General features: G+C 42.6%; 1 protein-coding gene across 2 annotated transcripts in view; it reads right to left on the bottom strand.

Annotated features, from left to right (window-relative positions):
* Positions 1 to 15,233, bottom strand: part of LOC147660773 (palmitoyltransferase ZDHHC18-like) — a 131,734-nt gene that overhangs the window by 18,052 nt on the left and 98,449 nt on the right. For both annotated transcript variants that reach the window (XM_086951476.1, XM_086951475.1), the window contains exons 7-9: positions 6,569 to 6,678; positions 4,819 to 4,915; positions 1,445 to 1,541 (exon numbers count right to left, since the gene is read on the bottom strand). In XM_086951476.1, the coding sequence (XP_086807602.1) occupies positions 1,500 to 1,541; positions 4,819 to 4,915; positions 6,569 to 6,678 (249 nt within the window). In that variant the 3' untranslated portion in view covers positions 1,445 to 1,499. The remainder of the gene's footprint in view (positions 1 to 1,444; positions 1,542 to 4,818; positions 4,916 to 6,568; positions 6,679 to 15,233) is intronic.

Below are 15,233 nucleotides of genomic sequence, written 5' to 3'. Positions count from 1 at the left end.
GCTCCCTGAGGGACTTAGGTTTCATCCGTTGACAGGCGTTGCACTCTGAGTCATGGTGCACTCCCAGGCACCACATACACATTGCGTGCGGATCTGTGACAGACATTTGCGGTTTGCAGGTATCACACGCCTTAAAGCCCGAAGGCAATGCACACTGTTCCGCGACGCCAAAGACGTCACAAAAAATGCCTGAAAAACAGGCCAAGGAACCGCTGGTTTTCCTGGACCCGAGTTGGGACATGGAAAAGAGGAAAACTGACGTAAGCGCGCTGGGGGGGGGGGGGTGAGGGGGGACGGGACATTTATGGCTCCACTGATATCACGTCCGAGTAAGACGTAAGGGCGGCGCTGCCCGCCGGCGCACAGAGGTGCTGCTACGGAAAGTTTTACGGATCCAGTCTGGGGATATTCTAAGTTAAGGAATCTGCGGCTAGATGGCCATCAGATAACCGTATTCCAATCTAGGAGCACCATCTAATTTGGACCACACAACAGTTTCTATACTGGATTACAAACCATTTAGTGTTGCATCTCACATAGAGACGGATACCAAATATCAAAAGATTCTAGACATCAAAAAGTGGAAGGGGAATTTTTTTTTTTGCATTCCTGGTCAATTAACTGCCACAGAGAGGACATCAACCACTATATTTCAAAGCCCAGAAATTATGTGCAAGGTCAGGTAAAGGTAAAAGCGGAATGAGGTTCTCTCATTGGTCTACATGAAGTGTGAATTGATGTTTCATGCAGTGGCAGATGTCATTTCCCACCGGTTTTTAAAGGGGTCTTAAAGTTTTTTTTATGGTGAAAGAGATGATAATGAACAAGTGCTCAAAGCTATCATTGTGCAAACAAACTGTATGTAACTAGATAAACAACACTTCGGCCCTTTGCAATGAATCTGAAAGCTTGGCATGCCCACTGGTTTTGGAGCCCAATAAGTGCAGCTATACATGCAATGAAATGACACCTCACTCGATCAACAGACATATCAAAAGTATGACTCTCTGCACTAAAAAGTATAACATAAAAGGTTTATTTATACAGCACTCTTAAGAAGGTGCTTTTTTGGTGCCAGATGTTTTTACCACCATTTTGGTATAGGGAGATTCTCACAGTGATATTTCTAAAGTTATATTACCATGGAAAGCCATGTCTTGACATGCAATGCAAGAATGGACACCGCTTACTCACATGCAAACAGCACCTTCAAAACTGCACCTTCAAAACTTCTGCACAATTGGCAAGCACAGAAAGCCAGAGAACAGTGATGGGCGATGTACAGATTACTTGGTTGTAGGGTAGTTCTATAAAAACACTGAACACAAATATGGGATTGGGAAGGTAGGATGAACTGGGAAACTGGGTTTATACCCATGTGCAGACAAGGGGGAATGGATGCATGGTCACACTGTGAAAGGGAGGAGTCAAAAGAACGTCTTACCAGCAAAAACGCAGGCAATAAGACAACAAAATCCACAAGGTAGCGAGATCTGTAGTTAGGCTGTGCAAGAAATGGCAAAGTCCTGACAGACATCACCCTGTGAAAACACCAAATTTCAGATGTTACATTGCAGACACCCATTGGAGCAGGACGGAGCCAGCATCGTAAAGGGAAGGCATGCTACTACTGTGCATCACAAAAGGCATGCTCTTACTGACGCTATACAGTGAAGCGATCTCCTTATTCCCCCTTCACAATCCCAATATTTGGACACCCACATACCACAGAACCATCAACACACCACTGATAATAGCCTCGTGTTTTGGATTACTATTTATGTGGAAGAGCGCTGTATTTTTTTTAATATCATTTGCAGCGTTGACAATTTCAAACGCCACCTCCCACACGCAAACACATATCTTCTACCCACTTACATAGGGCTCAAACTCTCTTCGCTCCTAAAACAATGGAATGTGTTTAAATAAAAAAAAAAATTAAAAAGATTACTGGTTTAAAAATATATTTTATTACAGCGAGTCCAAAACAATATTGTAACAAGAAAGAAGGGCAACATTGGATATAAATGTAACCAGTATTTTCCCCTCAACACTTTTTTTGCTAACTCCCAGAAACCTCAACAGTTCTTCACCAACTGTGATCAATATTTGATCTCCCCTCATGCCCACGTGACCTCAGAGGGGAGGGAGGAACCCCAGGAATGCTGTACCTTCACAGACTACATCTGTGTACACCAGACGCTGATGCAGACTACACTCAACTCTCACAATAAAATAACACTTAGTGGTATTTATTTGGTTTGCTTTTGCCCTCCTTTTACCTCAACATACAATTATTGCCAGGAATCCGTTATACAGGAAGCAGGCATTTTCCTTCAGCAGGTACGGGGAGTTAAGGCAATTACAGAACAGCCCCAACATTATGACTTCTGTAGTCGCATGCCGCAGGAAAACAATGCAAGGAGCACAAAGCCTATTATTGGACAAGTGAACCCTCATTAAAAAAGACAGTACATCTTTATTACATCAACCAGAGGTTATTTGTGAAGCGGGACCAAATGTCTTCAATCTCTTCCCCCAGCAATGCAATTACCAGAAAGTCTTCTGTAAAATCACCCAGAAGGTCATAAAATGACATTTCTAGCAAACGATCAGTGTTCTCAAAACTGTGTCTGTCTCTAAGATAGAACAGAGACACGATCTTCATTGGCATGCCAATTACAGAGCAGACGGGATTCAAAAGAAAAACCCATAGTGCCCTCCCACCTCCTCCAACCCCCAGGAGGCCTCTCTAATACAACGCCCTAAGAATGTGAAGAGAGTCAAATGGACACAGGGAAACCTCGGGAATATTTAACTACAGGATGTTTGGTGTCTCTTCCTAAAATACCCCGAGGAATCTCCAAGATAAAGTCCACTGTCTTGAACAAGGAAATGTGATCAACTGAGCAAGATAAAGGGGAGCAGGACACAAGGAAAGAGGTGGAAGGTTACATATAAACGGATGCCTCTGCAAAACAAAACAAAAACCTTATACAAAAGATCTTTTTTTTAAATCGCAATAATGAAACTTCTATTTATAAATTGTTTAACATGATGACATGACATTTTACAGCACAATATCGGTCAACATACAAAAATATCATAAAAAGTATACAAAAGTGTGCAAAATCCCCAAGCAGCTTTGTTTTCAAGTATTGCCAACATTAAGAGGTGCTTCATCAAATCTGTACCCCTCATATTGCAAGAACACAGGGAATACATGCAATACTTGTCCTAGTCACACCTAAGGAACCAAAAGTCAACAGGCCTTCGATTATGTCTAGGGTGATCCAAACAAGCAATCAAATTAAGGACAAGCACCTCACTGATGCAAACTCACCCATTCCCTCCCCCTCTCAAAAAATAACACAATGATCAACAAACTTTTCAACCTCATGAGAACTATGAATAAGCATCGGTCAGATCTCATTATCCATAATGAGCAGAGGGAACCAAGTCAAGATGAAAACCATTCAAGAGTCAAAACAGTACAGAGCAGCCCATAAACACCACCGAATATAGTGTAGAGCAAACCTTAGTCAGTGTAAACTTCCTCAAAATGTCTGTAACAAGGACAGTACAAAAGGGAGGGAATTGAATCACAGCAGTAAAGGAACACCCGCACTATGTGCAGACTCTTCAATAAATGTATCCTTCAGCAGTCAAGAAAACCCTTTGTAGAATATATGGATATCTTCAATGCTCTTTTAAATAATTATAGCTTCCGGTGGTATGAACAGTGAATGAAAGGGACCCCCAAAAGCTTTAATAACTTCCAATCCTTTAAGGCAAAATTCAAGGGAACTTCACCATCAAGCACACTACCCCTCAAAGACCTGGCCATTAATGAAACTGTTGAACCAGCATGGGCAAGGCCCATTACCAAGGATAAACTGACCGCCTGCCAATGACAGATCGCGAGCAAACCCCTCGATACACAAAATACAGAATACAAATTAATGCACAACCCTGGAATCCTTCATGAGGATTGGGGTGATCCTTAATGTATATTCCTAAAAAGTGTCACAGTGACTCTAAACCTCTTTAACCAATGACGACCGAACCGGTAGTCATGCAGTGGCCATCATAAGTTAACTATAAACCTGTATGAAAAAACGAGTGATGCCAAACTGCTTCTACAAAAGGCCCATAAATCGCTCCCCACAATACTACATCTATCCTTTGTCCTTCTACTGGCTGGCCCACAAGTCACGGTAAAGTACTGGGTGCTTCTTCTGGTCCCTGCTGTGCATCTTCATAATACATGTTCCTTCAACTTAAGAGCCTTTTTGGGCATACCACGGGAAAGGAACTAGGACAGTACAAACAGTTCTGAATTGTTGCCCATCAGCACCTTAATACAAATTAAATGGAGGCTGGAAAGTATGGTACAAAAAAGTTATTGCTGTATTTCAGGCCCTTTCTCACGATGTACACACTCTGCGTAGCTTGCGGATGCAATGAACTTGGTGAATGGAGGAGACAATACACATGTAATCATGTATTACTGCTGACAGTCCAGAAGGTCGTCATTAGAGAGGCACTCAAAAGCCCTAGCTTTACACACTGCATCACGACTTGGGGTGTTGGTAATGCTTGGTGTTCACAAGTAGCAATTGAGCAGCTAAGTTCAGCAACGCTGTATTCAAGAACTATATCAAAACAAGGCAACCTATGGCTGAAGTCCATCTTTGGAAGCCCGAAAAAGAGACTGCTCCTCTCCGCAGTGTACAGTGCATCTGTTGGTGTCACGTCACGCACATGCACAGAACAGGCACGGGAAAATCAACTGTGACACTAGAGGACTCCGCCTACCATGTTGTTGTCAGTCTTTGCCTCAAAGGAGGAACTTGGTTTGGGAGCAGGGAGAATTCCTGAATCTGGCTGCACGAAGCCTCGTTGGTCAATCAGACTGAAAAAAGAAAGGGCAAGTAAGCAACTTAAGAGCAAAAACATCTAGAATACAGATGTGCACCCAGAGGATGCCATTAAGAGACACTCATGTAGCACAGTTTGAAAGTAAGCAAAATATGAAGCCAGATAAATACAGTGCATCTGTTCACAACATTTTGGGTTGCTTCAAGCTTACTGCAGAGAATGCAACTTGGATGCCCAAGCGGTGATGTGATTTTTCGAGGGTGTAGAAGTGTCCTTTCACAAACCAAAAGGTGTATGGCCTTTCCTTACTAGAGGACAGATACTTATGCATTTGTGGAGATACAGTAGACGTCTTCTACATAAGGATGCAAAAATAAGGTGTGCTTTTTCATGGGAGTTTTGGTATGCATATTAACAGAGTAGATGTCCTTATACCAGCAGTTGGGGGTTCTTCACTTATAGATGTAAAAGCAAGAACCACTGGGTCCGAAAAAGTTCTATATCTGAATTAGGAAAGTATCTGATCCAGCTTTCAGCTACCTCACAGGGAGTAATGGGGGAACCGTGCATAACATGGACTCTCCTCCATCCAAAATGAACGCTTCCTGACCAGCACTCCCACCACCTGCTGTGCCTCCTGAAACTGTTCTTAGCTCCTTATCGGAGCAGAGAGCCAGTGGCTGTTCAGACAGACTCAAAGAACCCAGTCAACAGACAGAAATTCAATCACGACAACGGTTGTATCCTACTCTTGCTATGTCATGGCAGTAGAAAAAACAGGTTTAGACTCTGGTATCAGAGCTTGTGACGCTCAGCGAGTGTGATACATATAAAAGACATATAGATGGGTAACCGTAAATAATGGGGATATTTTTCACCAAAGGGGGTCCGAGTGAAATGAAACCGACAACAGAAAAGGAAATTACAGAGTTGTCGAGGTCACTCAGAGACCACTTGTGGAGATATCTGCATATAAACTTATGTTTGAGGCTAGGGTGGTATGTCTTTTGACTGCAGTGGTGTAAGCAGGGCCAGCTAGGATTCTAGAGAGACTGATTAAAACACTTCTAGAGAACGTTGCATACTTCAAAATGACAGCTTTCTGATTAGGTGACTCACCAGGTTTGTGAAAGCAGCATTGTGGTTAGAGCTTTGAGGGTTAGTTTCCATCACACCGACTTTCAAATCAGTTATGCACCTGTGTTGTATATTCCCAAAAGGGACAATAAGATGGGTTTCTTCTTCACAGTAGTCTTTCGGAATATAATTATTTGTCTTAAGTTAATACCTTTTTTTTTTTGCACAATGTACCCATTACACATACAAGGGTTTGGGTCAAGCTCATGAAGTACTGTGTACTTCAGTGTTACTAAGGGTTAAACAATGTTAATGTGACTATTTACTACAATTTGTTTTTTGGGACCCCATGTAGCAGCATCTTGGTGTGAAATATTAATATAAAACATTAAACACCAACTAGTCAGCAAAAACGGAATAAAGAAAACGTCAAACAGTGCACTTGCACTAAATGGGATGGTGCCGGTATGGAGGCATCAAGGTCACACCCACCTGAGGGGTGAATATGCATGGAGGTGAGGTAAACAAGCCACTTGATTAAAGTGCAGTCTTACAGAGGAACCGTAGGCAAATGCATTTCTGCATGGCTGGAGGGGTTGTGCATTCTTACCTGGGAGGCAGAGGGGAACACAGTACTGCACAGCAGTTTGTGATGATACTTTGATGACTGTAGGGATTTCCAGAGTCTTCTGCATTTTTGCTTGACCAAGAACCTTTGATCTGTTTGAGAAATGTCAACATTAGAAGAGAAGGGACACCCACATTCAGTATAATTAAGAAGAGGGGCAGGAGCAGAGGGCAGAAGCAGGGCCTGGATGCTGCTCTCTCAATCAGAACAGGCCAGCAAAGCATACTAACCCCCCCCCCCCAAACCCACTGAGGCCACTCTCTCCCCTCGCCACAGATGAAGCTGTCCACACGCCAGCCACCTGCTACTTGTCCTCTAATAATAGCATGTGGTAATACAAGCTGAACAGTGACCAGAAGTAGGGAAAATCTGGATTTTCATGCAGCATTTCTGGGTGTGTAGGTATTACACTTTCCAGAGACTATAACTTGTAATGGCCAGATTTAGCAGTGGGGGTAGCCTCCAGAATCAGATTTTAGTGTCCTAGCAGCTCACACGTAAATGCGGTCAACCCATAATGAGGGCCTAAGTGTTAAGTAGTTGGAAGACCCACACAAATCATCGGCAATAAATTGAAAAAAAGAAGATATATTCTCCCTTAAACAACAAGGAGGTGGATGGAATGTTTGAATTAATGTCAGTCACTGGACATCGTTCGGGGCACCATCCAAATCCACTGTTTTTCGTCCACGGTGCTACCTCAGTTTGGACACCGTTATATGCAAATCAGCCTTGACCCTGCTCCTCATGGGAACAGTCCAGCCCGAATTGCCACACCAGGTCCTCCCCGAAACAAGATGCAAGCAATTTCACCCCGATACGATGTCATCAGCCATAGGTTGATTTAAGTGGCAAGCTGAGCACGGGACCCACATCTGGGCATACAACTCGCATTTAGAGCGTTAATTACAACAGCAATAAAGTGGATAGAATTAATCTCAGCCACTTGCAATCACTCGGGCTGTATCCAAATCCATCGTGCATAGTTACAATGGACTCCAGTGCGGCCCGAGAGATTACCAGTGGCTGAGATAAATTCAAGCATTTCCATCACTTTTTCTATACTTTAGTATATTCCCTCTGAAGACAGACCTTTGGAAATACTAAAGCTGAAAGGTGGTCTCTGCCAGCCCAAAGAGAGAAAAATTACATGAATGACACCTTTTGCGATATCCCAGCGAGAAAATATAATCAGTACTCCAATTAAAGGCTATTTAGCATTTGCAAACAAAGGGACTGAGAGAAAGAGAGAAGTCAGATTGCTAGGACCACAAATATGGCTACTATTTACTAGATTTTAACTGCTGAATAAACTGCAACTGAGCCAACAAATACCCACTACTGATATAAGTTGCACCCAGATGAGGAGACTTGGTAGGCTTGTACCTCTGCTTTCTATAGATACACGTCGCATTGCAATATCTGCATTAATCTCATCGGAATTACACTATTGGAACTCACTTGACACAGGCATAAATAGCTCCTTGAAACACAAAATACAGTGTATTCAAAAGCAACCTGCAAGATAAGTTTTTTAGCTCGATTCTCCAGGAAAGCGCCAATGCTACCCAACTTGCACTGGCTACAAATCAGATGCAGAAATGAATTTAAATCATTTGTCTGTTCACATAAGACACTACAACTTGCATAAACACTTTAGTTAATAGGCTCCACATATAGAAGTCTTACCCAACTCTCTGTTCTGAAAAAAATACTCATTTTGAGAATCCCATGAATAAGGTAAACAATCATGAGGCAATTCTTTTTTTTTTAAAATCAAATCTATAAAGCTGTCCATCTTCTTTGGTGCCACAAGACCCTACCGTGACAAATAAACTAATAATTTCATATATACATCATTAATAGTCTATTATCAAACGTTAATAGTTCTGGGAAGAAAAAAGCTTGACATTCACTTTAAAATACACAAAAGCATTCCAAAGTATACAAAGGTCACACATGACTTGAGTCTTAGTCACTAAATTTGACATGAATATGCTGCCGTATTGTTAATGTGGCTGAGTTTTAAAAAAGTTGGATCTTGTGAATTCGTAAATGACATTCAAGCAATGTACGTAGAACTGATTCCACTGAGCCCGTCAAATAGCAGGCATATGCAATGTCATCCATTGCATCAATCCAGGCCTCCATGCGCTCAAATTCCATAACCAAATCCGTACATGTAATTAACGTTATTGAGAGGTGAGTGACATATTGAAGTATGCTAAGATTTCTTTTGAGATACATTTAGTCTACATATTATACAGAAAATGTACTAAATTTCATGTGTATCTCCCATTTGGGCAAACTGATTTGACTTGGCTCTTAAAACTAGCCTTAAATGGTCTTTCATAGAATAAACTATTGGTTTACAAGTCTTGAGATTGGAGTACTAGGAGCCAATGCTGACAAAACATTAAGTAGCTCAACTTGCTATACACGGATGATATCCTTCTCTATCTCACATCCCCCAAGAGATCCCTGATTGTCGTATTAAACATCCTACACGGGGGGAGGAGCTACGACACCAACCAAGATGGCCGCATAGTCTCCCGGCTCCGCTGACCTCCGTCCGACGCTCTATTATCCTGTTGCTTATCCTGGTTACCTGCACCGGATCCGTGTGGGTGATCCGACCCGCACTCCAGTGGTGTAATCCCGGAGTTTCTCCGCCGTTGTGGAGCGGAGCTACGTTGACGACCGAATTGAGGCCTAACCCGGAAGCCGGGGTCTCTAGTGCTGGCTCTGCCGGGTCAGAGTTGAATAACAACGGACTTCTGAATGTGGTTGGGTCCGGTCTCCGGAACACTCGGACCTTTTTGATTGTTCTGCTACCATCAGCTGCCTGGTGCCCTATTGTAGGAGAGGTAGCGAGTGACGCACGGTGCTGTGTTGCGGGGGTCCCTGACCGGGGGTCCAGCTTTCACATCGCCGATCCCCCAGGGTCGGTGCCTCGCTGCGCACTATTGTTCGCTGACCGTCAGTCCCTCATGGCTTATTCCTACTCCGCCTAATCTTGCCCCGGAGAAGGCGCCTCTCCGTGGGGAACACCATGTTGGAGGACGAAAGGAGTCTAGCGGAGCAGGCTCGAACTGGCCTGTCATTACGGACGGTGCTTGAGGCACTTGTGGCACTTCAGGAAACTATCAAAGTCCAGACTTGCAGTTTGTTGTCCGCAACGGATGGAATCTCAGGCTTGGGACGAGATCCTGACTCGACGCCTGTGACCCGGCAGCCAGCCCGCTTTTCAATAGACGCTTCGGAGGTGTATTTCGGAGCCGGCGTTGGAAGCAGTGTTTGCCCTTATTGCAGTGGATCTACCTGTCTGTAATGTGCCTGGACATCCAATTGAACCGTTGGAACCCCCAATTTTGTACCCCTCGGAACATTTACATGCCGTCCCAATTTTGGAACCTTCTACTTTGTATTGTATGCTGTTTCGGACCGTGTCGATTCCCCTCCCCCATCGGTCTTTCAAGATGGCGGATGGGGTAAAGCTTGGCTTCGGTGGCAGGGAGGGGCAACAGTGGTACCAGCCATCTACATCTGTGTACTCCTGTTCTGCTGACTTTTGTGATGTTTTGGGGAATGAGCTTTCCTTAATTGACGACTTCAGTGAATTCGATAGACGGGGCCAGGGTTGAGATTATTGTCTGGGTTTCTCATTGTGGTACTGTGGTTAACGGGATTGTCTTATTGACCTAACGGAATCCGGGGCAGAGCTGGCTACGACGGGGGAAGGAGACCGGGAGGCCGTAGAACTATGCCCTCCTCCAATTTCCCCTTTCGGGTGGGGTTTCTTTTCCTTTTCCTTTTTTTCCCTTTCTTTCTATATTTCGGGCTCTGGTTACTGGGCGACAGGCACGCTGCGAGGGGGGTGGCCGTAGTCATCTGCAGGGGTGCAGGGTGTGGGGGTGGGAATCTCGTTTTTTATTTTTGTTCTATGGCCTCTTTTTTCTTCTTTCTCTTCTCTGGCCTTTTCTTTCTTTTTCCTCTTCCGGGTTAGTGTAGTGGGTTCGGCTTTTTCTACATCCTTACTTCTACATCTGTGCCTTGACTTCTCCGAGGTTTTGGTGTTGTGGGGCGGACAATAACGATAGTGTGGACATTAATAATACGCTGGTTTATCCTGATGTCGCATGTCTTAACGCCGCTGACTTACATGATAGTGAACTTATTGTGGACACGTCGTTCTTCTGCTCGCCCCCTTTTGTGATCCTAGACACTGTACGACACCTGATCCTTTCTATTTTATATTATAAAATGAAAACCTATCCTGTTTCCGAATTGAACTGCCTTTGCAACCGCTGCGCTTAGTGGATGGAGTTACTATGCTCCCCAGGGAAACTGGGTCTGAAGTTGGATTGTAATACCGTACTGAACTGCTTAGCGGCCAGCCCTGGGGGTTGTAGGCCCGTGTCTGTATTTGATAGCAAATGTTAAATAAAGGTTTTGGAAAAAAAAAAACATCCTACACGTTTGGCAGAAATTCTGGATTTCGAGTCAACTGGCAAAAATCTCTCCTGTATGTCCTCTGTGGGGGCCCGCCTCTGCTACCCAGAGACTGCCCCATACCGATAGTTTCAGAAGGCTTCAAATACATAGGCATATTCATTTCTCTTGACCCCTCGGTTAGATACGCCCGCAACCTTGTCCCTCCCCTGCAGAGACTCAAATGTGACATCACGAATTGGAAGATACGTGACAAGGGTGTCTTATCACATAGGCGTGCGCTAGTTTTGCTGGAAACAGCGTTGTTTCTTCACAACAGTAATCAATATTTAAAGAATGTTCAATCAAGTTCATAGATTCTTTTATTTCTCTTCAATCCTTTAATGCCAAAAATCAATTTCATTCGTAATTTTCTTTATAATCCTTGTTTTTGGCTATAATACCCAATGCATTTTGGGTAAATGTAAAAAGGACCCTTCTTCAGGGGTCTGTACACAGAATAACACAGGACCAGTCAGTCAGTCATTAAAACTTTATTCGAGTTATTACAACCATAAAAGTATACACAATACATTTATAAAACTTTATAAAAACACAAAATATATAAAATTTGTAAAATTGCAAATCAGTCCTTTCCGGGAGGAAACTCCATTAACTTTGTTATTAATCAGTATCCTCCTAGGATGTGAAAATTACAAGGGTGAACATGAGAAAACATATGTGACCAGGTCTTCCAAACATAATACATACATTGAAGTCCAATCTCGTTGCCATACGCCTATACCTCTGTACTCTGGAGAAACCCCCTGACTCGGCTCATGTATTTACCCAAGGCGCAGGCTATATCCAGATTTACCACCCCACCAGGAGATCTACAGCCTGCTTTCTATTCATAATCCTATAAGTTTTGAATAGCGGGCCTAAAATCTCCTTACGTATATCAAGGGTCATCCTACAGTCTAATAAAATATGAATAATATCACAGGAGGTACCTAGCGTACATGTGCAATTGCCATTACTATTTATCATGTAATTTTTAACCCTGGTATTTACATAACAGGGGTTTATGCCCATTCTCAGTTTTAAAACCTCTCTTCTTAAGTGCTGATTCGGCAACCTATCCAAGTAAGGGTAGGAGTGGACTTCTGAAATCCATACTTGGATCATATGGGACACCGATATTTTTTGGCAGAGATACTCTTGATCGCATATGCAGGACACTTCCGCTCCCAATGACCGTAGTTCTTTTTGCCTATATTGGTATGTCCTAACTGGGTATCTAGTTCTATCCCTAGCTTCCCATAGGCTTCCTTTAGTGAGAGTCTTGTTTCTTTAGCCCACGATAACTCGCTGGAGGCAATTTCCTCTCTACACCACTGTTCAGTCACTAGCAAAACACATTTAAATCGACATTGGTAAATATATTACATGCATACATCATGTGCTTTCTGCATAATGTGATCTTGTTTGGGCTATGGTGAAGGTTGTGCAAATAAATATACGTGGTTCGAAGTTCAAGGGAGCAAAGAGTGCCGGAAAACTAAAACAATATAAAAAAACTAATCAGCTAGGAAGTGAACCGAGTGGAGTACCTCAGCGGCAATTTAAAAGGGGTGATTAATCGAGTAGAAAAACGCCTCGGTCAAATGAGCATGACCACGAGCTGTACAGAAATGAGAGCAACCGTACGACACTTCTATAGTCAAGGCAGATCGACATGTGGATTTACCATTATGAACGCTGCTTCCGGGTTCTCTCGCGGCGTAGGTTAATGGCCGACAGCCAATGCGCTACTATTTTTAGCAGCTCTGCGACGCATGTCGTGATACAAGTGAGTCGGTTTCAAGATGGAGCCGTTCTGTGAGGGCATTTGATAGGGCATTAGGTGGTTGTAATCTAAACCTAAACACCAATCACATGGAGAGGTTCAATAAACTTTGAGATGGAGCAGTCAGGGGCTGCTTCTATCACGTGCTGGAAAGCTTTCCTCTGGTTGCTATGGAAAATGCATCACGTAGTGACGTGAATTGTAGTCTCTACGGAATGTTGACAGTATTATCAATGATAAAATGGTGTAATGCACCGGATAAAGGGACTAAATGCCCAAAAAGAAAGCTAAAATGCGGAAGTATAAGGGAAATGAAGATTGGTGAAACAGAAAAAAAACGGAAATTAGGTTCCACAAATGAATGTTCATGGCTCGTCTGTTTCATTTGTGTATGTGCAGAATGACAATGACAAATGTCGATAATGTGCCTATAACAGTTAAATACAATGGAAGGTGTAGTGGGGGGGGCGGGGGTGGGGAGGGGGCTGGGGGGAATCAGGGTAGGAAATCGGCCAGTGTCAGAAATATAGGAATATTCACAAAAAAACATGAATATCCTATCCTATCATTCATCCCAGATGGATGAAAGGAATTCAGTTTTTTATCCAATAGAATTCAGACATCAATCGTGCTTGATAGATCCCTATCGCAGCGTTGTTGCACTACCTCAAGTATAGTCAATTTTATTTGAGATATCTGGCAATGAGCCTCTGCCCAGTGTGTTGCCACAGTAGATTTCAAGTTCTTCAATCAAATGTTGCTTTTATGTTCTGTCATGAGTATTTTGATTTTTCTCTCGGTTTGACCTATGTAAATTTTACCACACGGGCATTTGATTGCATAGAACACATTCTTAGTGTCACATGTGCTGGAATGGCAGAGCTCTATTTAATATCCTTTCGTGGGGTGCATCAAAATGTTACCTGTCATGACATTGTTGCAGTGAATACAGTTTTGGCATCTAAGCATTCCTTTGTATGTTGTGATCACTGTTTTTTTGGTGTTTAATATCTCTGATCTCTGAAATGCAAAAGTTATGCGATCACTATATAATCCTTGCAAGTCTGGTTCTGCTGTGATTAAGGACCAATGGTGGTTGATTATACTCTTAATTCTCTGTGCATCAGTAGAAAATTTCAAAACACAAACCGTTTTCTTCTCTGTCAATGCTGTTTTGGATTCAAGTAAGGATTCTCTGAACATTTGATTGACTCTTTATGGATTCATCTAGGAAATCTTGCGGATATCCTTGTTCTCGATATTTAATGACCTAATCTTTAATCTAATCCTTTACGGTGTTGGGATCTGGAGTGATTCTCTTTAATCTAATGAATTGTGAAAACAGCAGGTGTTTCCTGAAGGATTCCGGGTGAAAACGTGGATACAATAAACTGATGTTTCTGGCTGTTTTTTTATTGAATACTTTGGTGGTTAGTTGATCATTCTCTATGGTGACCTGAAGGTCCAGGAATGCTATGGAATGTTTGTCAATGTTAAGTGTGAATTTGATCCTTTCATGATGGGTGTTGATGATTTCAATGTTTCTTTCCAATTTGGACTGGTCACCTTTCCATATTAAGAATAGGTCGTCAATGTATCTTTTGAAGTCTACCAGATGGTCCGTCCATTCCGGATTTTCTAGGATGTGGTCCGTTTCGAATTTGGACATAAAAATGTTTGCATACGAGGGAGCTCCCCCGAAGCCCATTGATGTTCCATTGCATTGACTGTAAAACTTGCCTTGCCATTCAAAATAACTGTGGTACAGTGCAAAATGCATAAGTTCCAGAAGGAATACTTTGCTGACATCCTGTTTTTCATCCTTTAATAAGTGCCATTCTAGTATTTCCAAACCTTCATTGTGTGGAATTGAAGTGTAGAGTGCTACGACATCCACAGAGCATAGCCAACATTCTGCGGTGTCATCTAAAGTGATGGTCTTCAGTAGGTTCAAAAAGGATGCAGTGTCCTTAATATAAGTGCTGCTGTTTTGTACTAGTGGTTGTAAGTACCAGTCTACAAATTTTCCTGTTGGTTCAGAGATAGAGCCGCAGGCTGAGACTATGGGTCTGAAAGGAGGTTTTTGTGGATGCTTGTGAATTTTTGGCAACATGTGTAATTTTGGTCTGCGTGGAAATTTAGTCTCTAAGAATCTGTGTGTTTTTTCACTGATCCATTTCATATCAAGTGCATGATCCAACATCTGTTGCAATGTCTTTTGGTATTCCTGTGTGGGGTCATTTTCAAGTGGTATATAAATTCCTTCATTTCTGATGTGTGTATTAACACTCGTTATATAGAAATTGGTGTCCATAAGAATTAGGGCTCCTCCCTTATCAGCTCTTTGAAAAGTTAAATTAGTGTCAT

The sequence above is a fragment of the Lissotriton vulgaris genome, unplaced genomic scaffold (genome assembly GCF_964263255.1).
Source record: "Lissotriton vulgaris unplaced genomic scaffold, aLisVul1.2 SCAFFOLD_1014, whole genome shotgun sequence".
Lineage (NCBI taxonomy): Eukaryota > Metazoa > Chordata > Amphibia > Caudata > Salamandridae > Lissotriton > Lissotriton vulgaris.
The sequence above is the reverse complement of the archived record's forward strand: the minus strand, read 5'-3'. Positions and strand labels throughout refer to the sequence as shown.